This window comes from Punctularia strigosozonata (assembly GCF_000264995.1).
Source record: "Punctularia strigosozonata HHB-11173 SS5 unplaced genomic scaffold PUNSTscaffold_9, whole genome shotgun sequence".
NCBI classification, from domain to species: Eukaryota; Fungi; Basidiomycota; class Agaricomycetes; order Corticiales; family Punctulariaceae; genus Punctularia; species Punctularia strigosozonata.
In genome coordinates this window covers 1,322,858-1,339,149 of record NW_006767441.1, presented here as the reverse complement: position 1 = coordinate 1,339,149, position 16,292 = coordinate 1,322,858, and the positions used below count along the sequence as shown (strand labels likewise).

The window sequence follows — 16,292 nt, the reverse complement described above, 5'->3', positions numbered from 1 at the left end:
ATTGCGCACATGTACACCTGTAGGTAATGTAGATAACATCGAGAGCGGACCGGACAGAAACAACGAGGAGTGAAAAGCAACATAGTCTGAGGGGTATACCGCGCATCATTAAGGGCTGATCAAGACGCACGCCCGTTCGAGGAACCCGCGCTCGCCGTGCTTGCTCGATTATACTGGAAGAGGTTGTGAAGTCGGGAAAGGCGCTCGTCCGCGGCCGCAGGTATGTCTCCCGACAAGCTTGTTCTGGGAGACCGTGGCGATCTCGGTGATATAGTCTCAGACGGAGATTGGCCAGCCACTGGAGAAACAGGCTGATTTGCCTCCAGTTCTGATCACTCCCGTCAGAAAACTAGCTATCAATATGCTTTGCATAAGACTCACTGGAAAGAGTGTGCGCCACAGCTACATCCCTCTCTTGATCCTCCGCCGCCCGACTGGCTAACGCGCGTGTGATGTATTTTCTGAAAGCTGGGCCGGTGGACTCCAACATCTTGTCGACCTTCGGCTTCTTGTGCGGATGGGCCTTGAGGAACTGGTGCAATTCCGTAATCCCCTCTTTATGAAGGGCACCGGTCGTCTCGCTCGAGATGTGGTTGATGATTGTGATCAGCTGAGCATCCGGATCCGGCTCTTCCACGGGGGACGAGTATGCACCATTTCCGTTCACAGACGATGCCGTCTGGCTGGTCCGGCGAGTTTCGGATAACGGGCGGTAGTCTCCGGAAGCGACTGAGGATGCCGTCTCCGGGGGTGAGATGGGGCGGCTCACGCTCGGCGAAGCTCGATGGACGGAGGGCAAGCGACTGGAAGCGACGGAGTGCGCCGGCATGTCTGCGCCTACCCTCGTGCTCGAGTTCAGGATTCGGTAAACATACGGGTAGACGATCGTCGCGGAAGGATCGTCGAAAGCTCCAGAGAGAATGTCGTAAACATCGTCGCCGTAGAAACCTGTATAACATGTTAGGTTAGGGGGTAGCAAAGCCCATAAGTGGCATGATACGTACCAACGACGTGTTGTATGATGACCTTGATGGTTCTTAGAGGCATATCGCCACAAGGTACCTTATTCGTGGCTCTTGCACGCCACTCATTCGGAGGGACAGATTGAAGGAAATGTTCAATGGCGGGGAACAGCTCGATGGGATCCAGCGCTTGCTTCTCCAGATCCTGCGGCATGTTCCTGGCAAGCTTCCATATGCACTTGAGTACGAGTTCGGCGATCTTCGCTTCCTTTGACTCCGCCGGGGTGCCGTTGGAAGGGAATGGCTTCACGATCTGTAATAACAACGCAAACAGAGCGCTGACCAAGAGAGCCATATCAGCAAATGTGATATGCTAAAGAGGGAAATGACCTTACCGGAATACCGACATGCGCCTAGCAGTCGCGAAGAGGCGAAGGATGATCATATTGATGAAGCGCGACAGATCCTTCACCTTTGAATCCGGACTGTCGTCCGTCTCGAGCAGCCTTAGTGTCAACTCCTCCAGAAGAGACGTCAGGATGTCGACGGTGAGTGATTCCGCGAGAAAAACGTGGTCGCAGAAAGCGTTCAGGGTTTGTATGAGATGCTTCGCCAAACGGAAGTTCTCAGGCAAGGTGATATCGTCCGGCCGGTCGAAGACGTGCGCCATCTGCAAAGTGATAGTCTCGATCAAGCCTTCCGTATGTTCAGCCAGATCCCGATACGCAGGCGAAGACGGCCCAGCCTCCGGCCCAAGCTCCAGAATGCGTTGGATCCTCTTCAAAGCATCTACGCTCCGTGTCGGGTCGCTGCTGAGGATACTGGAAATTGTGATGGAGACGTTATCCGGTCCCGAACTCTCGGCTGCTGTGTTGCTCTGCACCGATTCTGCTCTAGCGCGTGCTGGTGCCCGAACAGGTACCGGATCCTGTTGATGCACCGTGAGATCATCCTGTTCCTCTGCTTCTAGAGGAGGGACGCTCCGAGCACTGAAAGCTGGGCGAGCTTTGGGTGGCCCAAGTCTAGATGGTAGGAGGGTTTTGGGTCGGCCGATACCAACAGGCGAAGCAGGACTAGGGAGGTTCGACGACCTGGCCGGACGCAAAGGGGATGTGGGGCGTTGAGGAGATGTCAACGTGCTTGCTTTAGCAATGCCCGATGGCGAGGAGGGGCGGGCCAGGCGTGATGGAGCGACGGCCGGGCTCGCAGGCCGAGGCAATCCGCCAATCTTGGACTTGAAAGCTGGAGCAGGCGATCCAGAGCGAGGAATTCCGGTTTGCAGACGGGTCGCATGCGTAGCGGGTGCTTGTGCAGGGGGCTCTGGGCTGACATTCCCCGGAGGACTGCTTGGTCCCGCGACGCGGCGTAGTCTCTCTTCGAGCTGCGTCTTATCCTTAGGAGAGAGGTGCCCAACTAACGACCAAATCTTCTCGCCGACGAGCGTGTACGCTTCGCTCAAGGCAGTCAACGCGGACTTTCGCACGCTTGGGTCCTTGTCCGAGATCATGGCTGCTATCTGAGGGAGTGCTTTGGCGGGCTCGCATGCGCTGATACCGAACCGGTGGATCAGGCTACCAAGCTCGTCGATGGCGCCTTGGCGGGTTTTGGCGACCTTGGATGAGAGACCGTGCTGTAAAACGAGCTGGAACACTCGGCTGTATGCATCTACCTTGGGCAAGGATTGGATGATTGCTTGTACGCGGACCCGGACTTGTTCTCGAGCATCTCCCAACTAGCGAGGATGAGTAAATTTCCTGCGGCTACGGGGGGTTGCTTACCTTGTACACCATGGTCGGAATAAAACACAGCGCCTCGGCATCAGTCAGTTGATAGCCGATGCTGGACAAGAACGAGAGAACAGCTTCGACAACCTCCAGGCATTTGCTTATGAGGTTCGACTGAGGTTCATGGGCTTTGATTGAGACATATTTCAATGGAAGATCGCAGTTGGCCACCGCGACCGCAGACAGGAGGTCGTCGCTTGCTTGGGCATTGGTGTAATAGTCGCTGATCATGCTCAACCCCTTGACATGATCATTGACTGCTGTATGGCCATTGCTGAATAGCAGTGACACCAGTTCCTTCGAAGCATGAGGCTCCATCTGATGCTGCAGCAGATCCGCCAAATCCTTGCGCGTGGTCCCACTCTCATTTATCCACCTCTGTCCATCCTTGGCCAGGCGAGCTCTCTTTGGTTCGGGGCTGGAAGTGATGAAGATAGCCCCGTTACTGTTGTCAGCGGGCACGGGAGGTGTCGGGGACGAAACAGAACCTGCTGCCGGCCGACGGAGGCTTAGCCCGGGCTTGGAGGGCAAACGAGACCTGGGAGCTTCTTCCGACGGTGTCTCTGGGCGTGCGTCTGCGCTCTTTGGGATTGCGCCCATGAGCAACTTTCGGCGAGGAGGTGCTACTTTCTCGGTGCCCGACAGAGCCGGAGTTGGTTCTTCAGCAGGAGGCGGAGACGGAGCGCGAGGCTTGGCCGCCTTCGCAGGGGCCGCGGCAGGTTTGCGAGCTTCTACTGAGGCTGTTGCCTGGGTACGAGGCGCCGCATTCGCCTGAGCAGCTTGGATGAGGGCTGCAGCAGATTTTCTGGAGGCGGGTTTGAGAGCATTTGTGCCACTCATGACCGTGTCATAGCCGCAGCAAGTAATTAGTGTTGGTAGGAGACCCTGGGCACCCTTGCGTACGTCCGCGCTCCTGTCATCCAGACAGGACACAACGGGGTTAACCCAGCTACTTATGTCCAGTGAAGGGCTGGGTTCATGCTCCTTGAACCAGTCCACCATCCAGCCAAGAAGCGTGGCTCGTTGCATGGGATTTGGTGATTCAAGGGCAGTCGTCAGTCCCTTTACCATGGGATCAACACCCTCACAGGCGATGGCCATGGCGGTCAGGGTTTGGCAGGCGGCCTGGCGAGCAGGGGCCTTCTGGTCCGCAAGCACAGTCGCCACGGGTAGATCAAATAATCGGGAATATTTCTCGAACGGCTTGCCCATTCCAGTAGCAATCCGTGCAACGATGTCGAGGGCGAGCATCTGCACAGCTTTATTCGCATCTGTGACGCGAGCTTTAAGTACCTGGCCGATCTCGCCTACGGAGTATAATTAGTTGTGTGCCACTGACAACCGAGTCCAACTGTGCACGTATGCACTTACCCATGTTGGGCTTGAGTCGTTTGTTCGCCCCCTGGTCCAAGATAGCTTGTAAGGTTTCCAAAGCTTCCTTCTTGGTCTTCCAAGCATCGCTCTTGGCATCGGCAAGAATCGTGGTTCCCTTCAACAGTCCGTCGATTTCTACGCGAGGGAAGAGGTCATCCAGGGGATCTGCGCCAGCTGTGCTGGAGCCCTTTCCGGAGGCGACATCGGTTGTGGCCATGGCAGCGACATCGGCAGATTCACGAGTGGGTTCTGGAGCGGGAGTGCCTTCAACTTTGTCGAATTCTGAGCTGATGGTGTTCAACAACTGTGGATTCAGATCCTCCAAGAAGTCCTTGATACCTGGCGGATATCATCTTCAACTATTGCATACCACCCATCAAGCTAAAAACTTACTTGAGCCAGCGAACAGCTTGACAGTAACGAGCGTCTTTGTGGCACTAGTTCGCACACCGGCATTCGAGTTTTTTAGGCCGTCCTTGAGGAACTCAATGAGCCCTCTCAAAGACAGGCCAGCGATGCCGAACTCCTTTAGTGCCGTGTCCACCCAGACTAGAGCATCGGCGAAGACTTTGGGCGCCTTCTGTTTGCTTAAGGGTTCGTATGCTAACGTTTGTCCGCGTTAGCCAAGCCGGTATCTGAGACGCGCCATACATACCATGCCCCAGGACGAACTGTAATGACGTCTTTTCAGCAAGCAAAAGTAGCGTGTCACCAGCTGGCTTCTTGAGCTTCATATCGCCTAGCTTCTCGCTGAGATGAGGGATGCAAAGTGCCGCTGAGGATCTCCCAAAGCTCGGACACCGTGTCGCAAGGATTTGTAATATCCCGTAAAGCTTTGCAGATACCTAGGACGTAGCAAGGGCCGCTGTCAGCAATCACGACATCCTGATCCAAGCCACCAGAGTGCACCTGGAAGTTCTTCTCGTTGAAACCTTTCTTCGCCAAAAATCGTACGACAACCTCGCTATCTAGGTCGGCAGCGGCTCCCTCTACCCATGTCGTCATTTCTTCGAGCGCCGCCAAGCGCACTTTCCAGGCTGAATCGCCTAAGTCGGTCTGGAAGTTCGCAGGGATGAGTTCTGTCCACAATGCCTCCGCGTCCTCCGGCGTATGTTTGTACTTGAAGCTGTCCAGTGCACCTGGAGGTGCAGCAGGTGCCGATTTTCCAGATGCCTTGGGCGCCGCAGCTGGAGGAAGCTTCTTGACAGGTGCAGAAGCAGCTGGTGCAGGTGATGGAGATCCGTTCGCAGCAGAGTCTGCAGCTAGTTTTTTTGCCTTCGGACATCCCATCAACAATTAGTAATTCAACATGCAGCGAGAGGAATGCGTTTACCATGAGTCTGGCAGGAGGCTTCTTCGAAGGCTTCGGTGGCTCCTTGAAGTCGTCTAACAAGTCATCGGCAGTTGGCGAAGACGCATTCGGTGCCGATGCGGGTGGTGGATGCGCCTTTTCAGCGGCTGCGGGCTTCTGTGCGGGCTTCACGGGCGCAGCTTTGGGGGGCGCAGCTTTCGCGGCCGGTGGGGGTTTCGCAGGAGCAGCGCCGCCGGCTTTGCACTTCACAGTAGCTTTATCGTAGGCTTCTTTAACCTTAGCCTTGCGGACGTCCGCAAGGCCATCCATTAGCGCGTTCAGCGGGCGTTCGCCGACCATCTTCATCAGAGTGCCCAATGACATGGCAGCCTCGTCTCGACAGCCCGCCACAGAATCCTCTAACAGCGCAGCAAGCGCATCGGACAAAGGCTTGATCTGCGCTGGTTGGATCGGAGCAGATGCGTTCGACAGACATCGCGTAAGGAACTTGAGTGATCCTTCCTTGACCTGCGGGTTCTTATTGGAAAGCATTGGTTGAATGTCCCCGAGTATGTCAGAAAGCGCAGTCTGCGGAAGAAATTGAGCAACCTTATACATCGCCAGACCCCTGAGACCTTACCGTCTTGAAGACAGCATCTAAAGCGGCGCCAATCGCATCCGTGACTGAGGCTTTCCTTTCCTTCAGCCGTTCCATCATCGGGGCAACAACTGCTTCGCGGAACCTGCCAAATGGCGTAGCAACGCCCTCCGCCAACTTCTCCATGCAATTTGCCGCCGTAGTGACACACGCAACATTGGCGTCTTTGTGTATGCAAGTCGCTAGGGACTTGGCAAGTTCGCCAAGTTCCGGCGCGTCCTTTATTCGCAATGATGCATTGAGTAGGGTCTGGAGATCATCCAGAGCTTCTTTGCGTTCCTTCCATTTAGACGACGAGAGGTTGCCATAGAAGTTCGCAGGCAACCTGCCCGTGATATCCACCTCTTCTGCAAATGATCGCGGGTCTAGTTCCGCTGCTATTCCTCGCACCAAGATCAGGATCGTTCACAGTATAAGCCCCGTTACAGCTCACCCGCTTCCTCCTGCCCTCCCCCAGGAGCTTCTGCGTCATCTCCTGCTGTCATCTGCGCTGTCTCTGCTTCGCGAGCCTGTTGCCTCGTCAACCGCTCCGGCTTGAGAGTCCCTTTGCCCTTGCCCTCCTTCTCCATGTTCTCAAACGCCTCCTTCAGTTCCTTCACCTGAACGGGCTTGAGGTCCCCTAGAAACGTCTCGATCGCGGGACCCATGTATTGATAGAGCGCATGTGTGAGAGCAGTACCCTCGGCTCGAACCGTCTTGTCGGAATGCCCAAAGATCTTTGGAAGGGCCTTGAGCACGGGCTGTGGCGGTATTACTTGGATGCCGAATAGTCTGTATACGATTTAATCGTCGCATTTATGCCACAGAGGGTATTCCATACCGAACAATCTCCTTCATAGCAGTCACACATCCTGATACGACCTTCGGTTGTTTCGCGCTCAATCCTGGAATGATATCGGCCTAACTGGAGACTTAGGATAAAAAACAGGTTGGAGTTAACATCCAACACTAACGATCACGCCTGCGCCGCTGTTCTCCACTTCAACATACTGCAGCGCGAGCTCTATGGCCTGATTCCGCGTCCCAGCTCGTGTCGATCCGAAGCACTTGTCCACGAGCGCGGGCACAACCGCCTCGCGCGTCCGCGCCGCGTTTTCGCCCGCAAACTTGACGAAGGCGACCAAACAGTCGACGCCTTTCTCCTGCGCGACGGCATTCGAGTCCGTGGCAATCTTCTTCAGTAGATCTGGGTTGTTCAGATAGGGCCTGAACGCAGGGTCGTTGTCGGATGCGGTGTTCTGGAACGTCTTGACGAGAGTCTCATATGCGCTGACTCGGGCCTTCCAGTTCTTGTGGGAGAGCCTGTCTTCAATGGACAGCGTTGAAAAATCCTCTTCTGGGGGAGGTGCACCCTCCATGAGACTGGATACGGCAAGCCAAGGATAACGAAGCAAGCGAAGAGATCAACACTTCGTGTTGAACGCGGGTTACAGCCACGCGCTCTCCTGCGCGTCCGTTCTCATGATGCCGTTCAACTTCGCGAACGCGCTCGGACTTCAACCGTGCGTGCAGACAGACGAGGTGCAACATCTCGACAAGTATTATATTGTACATTTTACCGGGCAGCGAGCGCTGCTCCGATGTCTGCTATCAACTCACATACCGCCAGAACGTCATCATCTACCACAATCTCGTCCAATTTGCGCTGTTCCTCCACCGTGTCCTCGTGTCTCTTTGCGGCAGCGTCTCTCTCCTGCACCATATCCAGGTTGTGGTAAACAACGGAAAGAAAATATTGCACGTCCGCCAAGGAGACATAAAGCTCTAGCCGTCGATAATCCTCCTCCGCATGGTGGAGATATGCAAGCGCTTGCCGGAGGCCTGTGGGCACTAACGCTTGACTTGGTATAGGTCCAAACTTGACTACGAAGTCGCCGGAGTACTCACCGTCGTCTGCAGCCGCTATGATACACCGTGCATACACAAAGCATGCGAGTGCCCTCTGTTCTATATCATCCCCAGCGATGACCTGCGGCATGATCTCTTCGATGATCCGACGAGCTTTCTTGGTCCATCCAAATTCAAGGCTGATGTCGGCGAGCATGACGATGGCGGTTCGGTAGAGCCCGAATCGGCCTTGAAACTCCGATTTCCATAGGGCGACGAGGAGCGGTTCAACTGCTTGAGCGCCTTGATCAACCCTCTACAGGCGATGACAGCATTCAGTGAGCTGCTACTCGTTTCCAGCGAGCGAGAAAAGTGGGCCACCTTCAGCTCCATGACTTTGTACAGTGGGTCGCGAATCGCGGACGCAACACGGCCCTTGTCACCATCCAATGAGTATTCCTTTGTGAGGAAGTACATCGAGGTTCGTCGCGTGCGCAAAAAGTCCCTTATCGTCCGGATTTGACCTCTGACGAGGTATGCTATCAGGCGACGCCCTATTCATGACGATGGCAAACTCACCGTCGTGTTGCTCTCAATACAAGAATATGCCAGACTTCGTTAGCCCAAAGGTTATAGTCCGGCATCGTGGCGAGATTTTGCCACACGGACGGTTCGAGTAACATCGCCAGACCTTCATCGTAGGATCCTTGGCGGGCCACCTGAGGCAAAGTTTATGAACTATCTTCCATGTGATAGCATGACGGACTGACTGCGTAAGCTCGGTTGGCAAGGCAGGACAGCGTTGTCTCACTGCTCGCACTCATGAAGGTGGTGACAATGTCCTCCTCAATATGGGCGAGTTTGTCCCTGCCTGAATGAGTGTGAGTATGACGGACATACATGTTTAGTAAAACACCTACCAGCAGCCGACCAGACTATGCTCTGCACTGCATGCTGGGCAAACTCATCGTCCTCCGCGGGCTCGTTGCCTTGCACGTCGATCCAGTGATTAAACAGTCCTATTGACTCCGTTATCTTCTCAAAAGAAGAACCTAGAGGTTGATCCTGGATGAAGTCTTTAGATAACGTCGTCCGGGTCCGCAGACCAATGCACACCTACACTTGTTGTTTGCATGAGCTTCTTCACGTCGAATAGCAACTCAAGAGGATGCAAATCGGGCTGTATCTCGTTCAGCGCAGGTTTTCGGCCTCGCTCCACGGGAGGTAGGCGGTTCAGCATGCTGCGAAAGATGTGCGTTCAGTCCATTCCCGAATGCCATGCCCGAATCACAGCCGACATACCTCGTACAATGCTGTAGTGTCACCCTATCACCAGAGATCCGCGAAACTGCTATAGCTTCCTGCAAGAGCTTGATAGGAGAACAGCGGGTAAGTCACAGGTAGAACGACACGAAATGCGTCATACCTTCCTCGCCGCGGTATATTCTGATCGGACGTAATGCAGTCGTATGAGGTTCAACATCGCATGCTGGCGATTTTTGCTGTAAATAGCATGAAGAAGCACATCAATATCTGCAACACACGCACAACGAGAGAACGCACGACTCCGGCTGGGTATGGAAGCGTTGGTCGAAGTATCTGCGCAAGCTGTCGGCCGCCGTCTTGTCGTCACCGACTAGCAGCGCCTTTTCATACCTATCTCCGAATACGTGAGTGCCACCATGAACAAGGATTCAGAAACATACGAAGCAAACGCGTCTGGAGTTGCAAAGTGACTCGCGTCGATGGGCGTCCGAAAGAGAAATCGATCTACCCGAACATTGCCAGATTAATGTCATCCGGGACAAACAACGCACGTGCATACCATCTATCAGATCATCGCCTGCAGGAGGATCAATATCTGGCGACCACTGTCCCTTCTTCCACTGAGAGATCGCGTGTTGCAGCTTGCAGAGACCATGGTACGATAGCTTGATGTAGCTGATGAAGCAGCGGCGGCAGAAATAACCCAGCAGCGACCTGCGAGTCTGCAGGGTGCATGTCGGTATGAGAGGAGTACTTCCTGGCGTAGACTCACAAACTTCTGCGCCTGTACCTGCAATGATCATGAGAGACGGCGGTACGTGTATGGATGTAACCTCACATCTTCGTCGTCTTTCTCCATAAATAACCAGTATATGGCTCGCATAAATCCTGCGCTCTGATCAATTCCCCCGATGTATGCGCTCTGGGACGCGATGTGTCAATGTAAAGCGCATGGATCGTGCAATAGCCTGGACCAACGTTCTGATCAATGACTTTCAGCAGTAAAGCTTGTGCGACAGGATGGTCAGCCTCAGGTCCATCTCTGAGAGCAGCAAAGAGCTCATCAGCAGATTTGGGTTGCGTAACCTGCATGCTGGTTATCATACGTGACTCGTCGAATGCGAGATACAACGTGCGGCACACCTCAGACACCTCGCGCGTCAGGAAACGGTACAGATGCAGCACAAATGCCGGAGGTAACCCTTTGCCTTCAAATTCTTTGAATGTGCACAGTATGACGACGAGCAGCAGCATCTCGTGCGGTCGGAGAACATGCTTCTGGGGCGGCGGAGGCGGGTGTACTTCTGGCTTCTCTGGAGCCTTTTCCATCGTAAGTTCTTCGGTGATAACTTCAGCGTCCTTCAACACGCAATACACGTCTTCAACCGGTGGTAATTTAGCGCTTATGAGGTCGCCAGGCAAAGTCGAATTACATGGACGAGTCGCGCTAAGGGTATAACAGCAGCGAGAAGCGAGGACATGGCGCGCGCAGCCCTCAATGATCTCGTGACCACGGTCGTGGGCGGAGCGTTGGCTGTATCAATTCTACAAAATATAGGGTTTTTTTAGACAAGGGTACGGACAACTTGAATGTCTTCACCCTTCGCACAGGGAATCCTACGATCAAGGCGGGGAACATGTCAACAAGCAGCTAGGTTTCCGTGCGGCTAAGTCTCTGACGCGTCCTGGCACGCTTCGGCGCGGACTGGCCGGAGATGCAGAATTTCCAGTCATTACAATATGCACTCGCGCAAGCACCCTTCCGCCCCGTTTGTTCTACAGAATTAAGCTAATCGAGTGCGAGTCGAATGGCAGGGGACTCGAGAGGAGGGTTCGCCGCCACGTGAGCGACGTGAACGCGCCGTTGATGCAATGTGTCCGTGGGAATGGCCAGCTTTGGCGTCTTCTCTGCTACCACCACTCCTCCGCGCGACATGTCGCGGCTCACAGCAGCCCAGGTAATCGCCCTCGGCGAATACCTCGACCCGGACTTCGATCCCGCGAGCTTGACCGTCTCCCAACTTCTCGGTGTCTTTGGATATCACAACATCCCGTTTCCTCAGCCGTACACGAAACCGAAGCTCGTCCAGCTGTTCAACGACCAGATCAAGGCGAACGCGACGAAGCTGAAGAAGCAGAGAATCAAGAAGGAGAACAGCCTAGCGAGTGACGAAGGGATCACCGATGGAGTTACCGGCAAACCGCTATCGCAGCCGAAGGTACGCCCTGGTTGGATGTCATATCTGAGTCGCAGCTCAGTGCGGTGTCGCGACAGGCGCCCCTAACCAGGCGATCCTCTCGTCGACTATCTCGAGCTCCCGAATACGAAGAGTATACCGAACCGCTCAAGCCAGAACCTGTGAGCGAGCCTTGATCGCACCCTGCCTGACCGTCTGAGATAGCCTCGGTCCTAGCCCAAGCGTAGAAGGTCGTCGGCTCAGCCTACGCTCGGAGGACCGTCCACCACTCGGAGGACATTGATACAGCCCTCTTTGGCAGAAGAAAGCGAACCCGAGGCGAGTCCGCTGCCGAAAGTCCGTCGTAGCAAGAAGTCTGTAAGTAGGCGCTCGACCCATGGCTTGTTCCTGCGCTCAAATGCTTCATGTTAGACGGCGGACGCGGGAACAGAAGCGCGGAGACGCGTCTCAGACGCATTTCCCGAGGATAGCGGATGGGAGGACAACAACGTGTTCCAGTCTGGCGCTGAATCCTCCCCGAGCCGTCCTTCTCCCAAAGCGAAGGCGCCTCGGAAATCAGTCGTACCCCGGAAATCCCGGAAATCGTCGTCTGCTCCGCCACAGATACCGTCGTCGCCCACGAAGTCATCGCCATCGAGATCGCCCGCCAAGGATAGGTTTCAGCACGAGTCCAAGTTTGATCCGGATCTGCCTGAGGATATCTTCGCGGATAGCAAGCGAACATCGGACGGGACTTCGGCCCCGTCACGTCCTTTACTCGCTGTGCCGAGCATAGTGAAAGAAGAGGATGAAACAGTTGCCGACGAACTGCCTGACTCGGAGCCGATACCTGCACCTATAGCAACCAAATCGGAGGACAGCGAGCCATCCAGTAGCGTGGTGTCCCAGGTGGCTAACCAGGGAGCCGTGATCCGAAGACCTGCACCTCCGAGGCAGAGCGGGAGCTCCTCATGGTTCATCCGTACAGTGCTCGTCGGTCTAGCTTTGCTAGCCTCCGGCGGCTTGGTCGCTGACTATAAAGGACAATCTGCCTCCATCGGTTTCTGCGAGAGCGGCAAGGACACGAATCAGGCGTTGGAGACGCTGAAGATCAAGTGGGAGGCGATCGAGAAGTGCAACAGGGAAAACAGCACCGTCCTGACGCTCCCCATAACGCCAAACGAAGCGACGGACATTGCCGAGGTCGTCGAGCCGGTGGCCTGCCCGCCTCTGCCTATCATACCTCGCCCCGCTCATTGCACGCCATGCCCCCCACATGCGTCATGCACGCAGGATACGGTGATCTGCGACACCGGCTTCCTTCTGCGCCCGCATTGGGCCTTGAGTTTCCTTCCGCCGCCGCCACGGACCATCTCGCCACACGCCCCGGCGGACACAACCTCGGATGCTGTGTGGAAAGTAATACACGAAGTGACTGACGGCCTGCCCGGATTAGGGCCGGTTGCGTTCCCTCCGAGATGCGTGCCGGATCCAAAGCGGAAGCGCAATATCGGCGCGCTCGGGAAAGCGGTGGAGGCCATATTGAAGCAGGAGCGTGGCCTCAGGGTCTGCTCTGGCGCGCTCGATCGCGTTCAAGTCAGTCCCGAAGACGGCGGCGAGGCAAAGAAGTGGGGCTTGGACGTGGAGAGCCTGCGGGAGACGATGAAGAAGAAGACGGCAGTAAGCTCTGAGACCAACATGTGTATGGCCACGATACTTAATCTCGGTGTCCTTTGCTTTGTCGCTTTAGCCTCATCTGCTCGAGACGTTTGATGATACGTTCAACGAAGCCATATCGCAACTCGTGGTGTGGGGTAACGTTTTGACCGGGGAAGACCAGAAGTAGGTTGATGGACACTTCATCTGCCGCCGGAGCTTGCTGACAGCTTCTGCAGTGGTCGCAGCTATCTGGCACACGAGATCCCAGACTTGACATGGAATTGTATGCTCACTGTCAAGGCTAGGGAAACGTGGCAGGAGTGGCGGTCTAGCGTCTTGGGTGCGTTTTCATACAATATGACATTGTTTCAGTTGCGCTGACAGGTCGGGCCTTGTTGCGCTTTTTTTTTCTCCCTCCCACCTTCCTCAGGCTTCCTGCTGCTGGTGATCGCCGCGTTCTCAGAAAAGTCCCGGCGCGCCCGGCGGAAGATCGAGGACGAGCGCGTGGCAGAGCTCGTCCAGATCGCGCTCGACACGTTGCGCAACCAGGAGCTCGCGCACCACGTTGACCCGGTGACGGCCCCGCAGCCGTACCTGTCCTCGCTCCAGCTCCGCGACCTCGTGCTGCAGGACGAGCACTCGGTCTCTGCGCGCGCGCGCCTGTGGGACCGCGTCGAGCAGGTCGTCGAGAGCAACGCGAACGTGCGCGCCAACCTCGAGGAGGTCGCGGGCGGGGACGAGCTGCGCGTCTGGCGATGGATGGGGGGTGCGGCCGCGACGCCCGGGGGCGGACGGCGCAAGCTCGAGCAGGCGACGTCGCCCGGCGAGACGTAGGCCGGCTTCCCGGACACGTGGGTCCAATTGAGATCTGACTGCAAGGGGTTCAATGTCTTGTATTATGGGCCATCGCAGAACATTCCTATTTGTTTCTATGAAAGCTGGAAGAGCACAAGGCGAAATGTCAACGCTCCGGCTTCGATCATCTTGACGGTGGCGGGCGGTAGCGATCGATAAGTCGCTAGTACTGCTGGCTGGTTCCAATGGAGCGGAGCGGAGGTGTTAGCATGAGCATGAGAACACCCGGGTCTCCACAACACCGACATTCGTCGTTTCATCAAACGGGGGAAAGAGGGTGTATTCATATCGCCATGGGCATGCGCTTCGGCTGCGGTCCACGTTCCTATTGCGCACCCCGGAGCCGCGCTCAAAGATAGCGACCACCGTGACGTTGCGATGGGGGTATGTGCGACCTTGTGCCGCATGCAAACGCGCACCGGAAGTATCAGAAGGAACGGCGTCCTCTCCACCCTCTATTGAATTTCAACCGGTATGAAATAAAGCATCATTCGGAACCATCGATATGCGCCCTGGTCAGGCTCTTTTCTTTAGGGCTTGTCGCAAGGAGAACCCGTGGTCGGGCGCAAGATCGCGGCTTAGATTCGCGGCGCACCTCGGGCCGTTCGCCAGGGTCGCTCCTGCCTTTTTGTTCGCCAGGATCGGCAAGGCGGGGTCAGATGCGGACACAAACAAAAAACAGGCTGGAAGGCGCGTCTTGTTCCCCGGATCTTCTGAATCGGAGACAAGTTGACGGGTGTGTGCGCGTGCACCCGTGCCAGGCGTATCGTCGGAGGAAAGGACATAGGGCTAGATCGACTCTATAAGCTATAGGAGCGGGGAAGGTGGGTCGGTCGCGGACTCTCTCAGACGACACCTACGTCAAGTGTGCATAAGCAAGCGTGGCAGACTTGTCGCTCGAACTTGCAATGGGGGGCGCTGATCTGACATGGAGGTCTAGACTCTCGAACGCGAGCGAGGAGCTGTGAAAGATCAAGAACCCAGTTCGCGTCTGGACTCAAGAATCCGAATACGAGGTCTCAGAGTTAAATGCTATGCGCAGTGACCGTACATGGGACGCAGATCAGGGTGCACGGCCGGCAATTGGATGGCAGTAGACGATTACATGTACGATGATAGAACCACGGCGTATATAAAACGCAAGCTGTGAAGAGATCATGCGCGGGTGTTCGAGGTTCTGGACCCGAAAAGTCAAATCAGATCCAGATTGCGATGGCTGGTGAACCGCAACGCAGATCGGGATGCTTCGGTCTTTCGATTGGAGATGACGATGGCGCGGCGATATGTGTTCTGATCGGCGCGAAAGGGGGTGTATGGCTATCTGACTCTACGAGGAGGCAGCCAGGCCGGTCTGGATCTTCTCTATCAGTGCGCGCTTCATGAACTGCTCTTCGGCCAACGCGCGCGTCGTCTGTCCGGTAGCGTCAATCCCAGATTAACAAAACGAGCCAAAGCGGCTTCTACCCAGGAAAGTATGAGTAGACGAGTGAAAAAAAAAAAGTAGGAGATACGAAGCCCAGACTCATCGCTGACTTTTGGGGGTGGCAAAAGTAGGAACGTGTGAGAAGGTTTAAAAACAAAAGGAGAACGCACCCTCAGGAACCGCTCGAGGTCTATCCGGCCGGCGTTCAAAGCGCGGTGCAGGTGGTAGACCGTGTCCTCGATAGCGTTGTCTTCCGCGACGAGATTGATGAGCCTTATTAATCGCGCAGTCGCGACGAAACGAGGGTGGTCAGCTCCTTGAAGAGATATCCAGAAGATCCAGAAGATCCAGAAAAAGGTTCGAGCCAAGGGAGGGAGACACGGGGTCTAGACCCTGCTCGTCAGGGATCGCCCTCGAAATCGAAACCGCGATGTGAGTCGTCCTAGGCTCGAAGGAGAGGGTCCCGGCGAATAGAAGCCGCGACCCCCAGGAAAGCGATAGGGGTATGATTCGCGATGCGAGCGCAAGGATGAGAACCGGCGGAAAGGAAAAACCAGGCTCTGGTTTTTGTCGCGAACCACGAGTTCGCGTGCAACCTTGGCTCGGAGTCTCTCCAGCACACCCATCAACTCCGCGAGCTTCCGCTCCGTGCCTTCCACCGTGATCCAGAGGAGACTCAAGGCGAAAGTAAAATAGAATAATAATCATAAAAAATAAAAAAACCACGACACTCACTGGTTATGCACGATGCTCACCGCGCATACGCACTCGTCCACCCCAGGCTCCCCGCGCCTCCTCACGCCCTCCACGCCCTCCTCCGCCCTCCTCACCACCTCCCCCAGCCTCCCCGCCACACCTTTACACACGTCCTTCACCGCCTCCAGCCTCGCCCGCTCGTCCGCGATCGCGGGGCCCGCCGCGAGCAGCGCCGCTTGCTGCGCGCGGAGGCGCGCGGCGTCGGCGTCGAGCGCGGCGCGGAGCGAGGCCAGGGACGCGGTCAGCTTCGCGTGGAGCGC

At 55.8% G+C, this 16,292-nt stretch overlaps 3 protein-coding genes across 3 annotated transcripts; 1 reads left to right on the top strand and 2 right to left on the bottom strand.

Moving 5' to 3' along the window:
• Positions 1-2: 2 nt before the first annotated feature.
• On the bottom strand, positions 3-7,427 carry PUNSTDRAFT_89696 (microtubule associated protein; the record flags this gene model as incomplete). The annotated part of the gene is made up of 14 exons (XM_007385638.1): positions 3-328; positions 382-948; positions 1,005-1,300; positions 1,358-2,694; positions 2,741-4,053; positions 4,118-4,459; positions 4,514-4,723; positions 4,776-4,965; positions 5,030-5,395; positions 5,454-5,999; positions 6,052-6,434; positions 6,503-6,840; positions 6,890-6,969; positions 7,023-7,427. The coding sequence occupies 14 exons, from the start codon at positions 7,425-7,427 to the stop codon at positions 120-122; spliced, it is 6,582 nt and encodes a 2,193-aa protein (XP_007385700.1). The 3' UTR covers positions 3-119.
• Positions 7,428-7,624: 197 nt separating this feature from the next.
• On the bottom strand, positions 7,625-10,602 carry PUNSTDRAFT_105115 (uncharacterized protein; the record flags this gene model as incomplete). The annotated part of the gene is made up of 14 exons (XM_007385637.1): positions 10,306-10,602; positions 10,137-10,248; positions 9,722-9,952; positions 9,603-9,666; positions 9,460-9,552; positions 9,323-9,398; positions 9,199-9,266; positions 9,017-9,137; positions 8,817-8,961; positions 8,667-8,767; positions 8,476-8,615; positions 8,278-8,422; positions 7,957-8,212; positions 7,625-7,899 (listed from the first exon to the last, which is right to left on the bottom strand). Exons 1-14 carry the CDS (start codon positions 10,489-10,491, stop codon positions 7,625-7,627), a joined length of 2,013 nt encoding a protein of 670 aa, XP_007385699.1. The 5' UTR covers positions 10,492-10,602.
• Positions 10,603-11,096: 494 nt separating this feature from the next.
• PUNSTDRAFT_70746 (uncharacterized protein) lies at positions 11,097-13,832 on the top strand (the record flags this gene model as incomplete). Its single annotated transcript, XM_007385636.1, has 7 exons — positions 11,097-11,381; positions 11,438-11,521; positions 11,577-11,717; positions 11,772-13,019; positions 13,090-13,181; positions 13,235-13,338; positions 13,429-13,832. The coding sequence occupies 7 exons, from the start codon at positions 11,097-11,099 to the stop codon at positions 13,830-13,832; spliced, it is 2,358 nt and encodes a 785-aa protein (XP_007385698.1).
• Between the last annotated feature and the right edge of the window lie 2,460 nt (positions 13,833-16,292).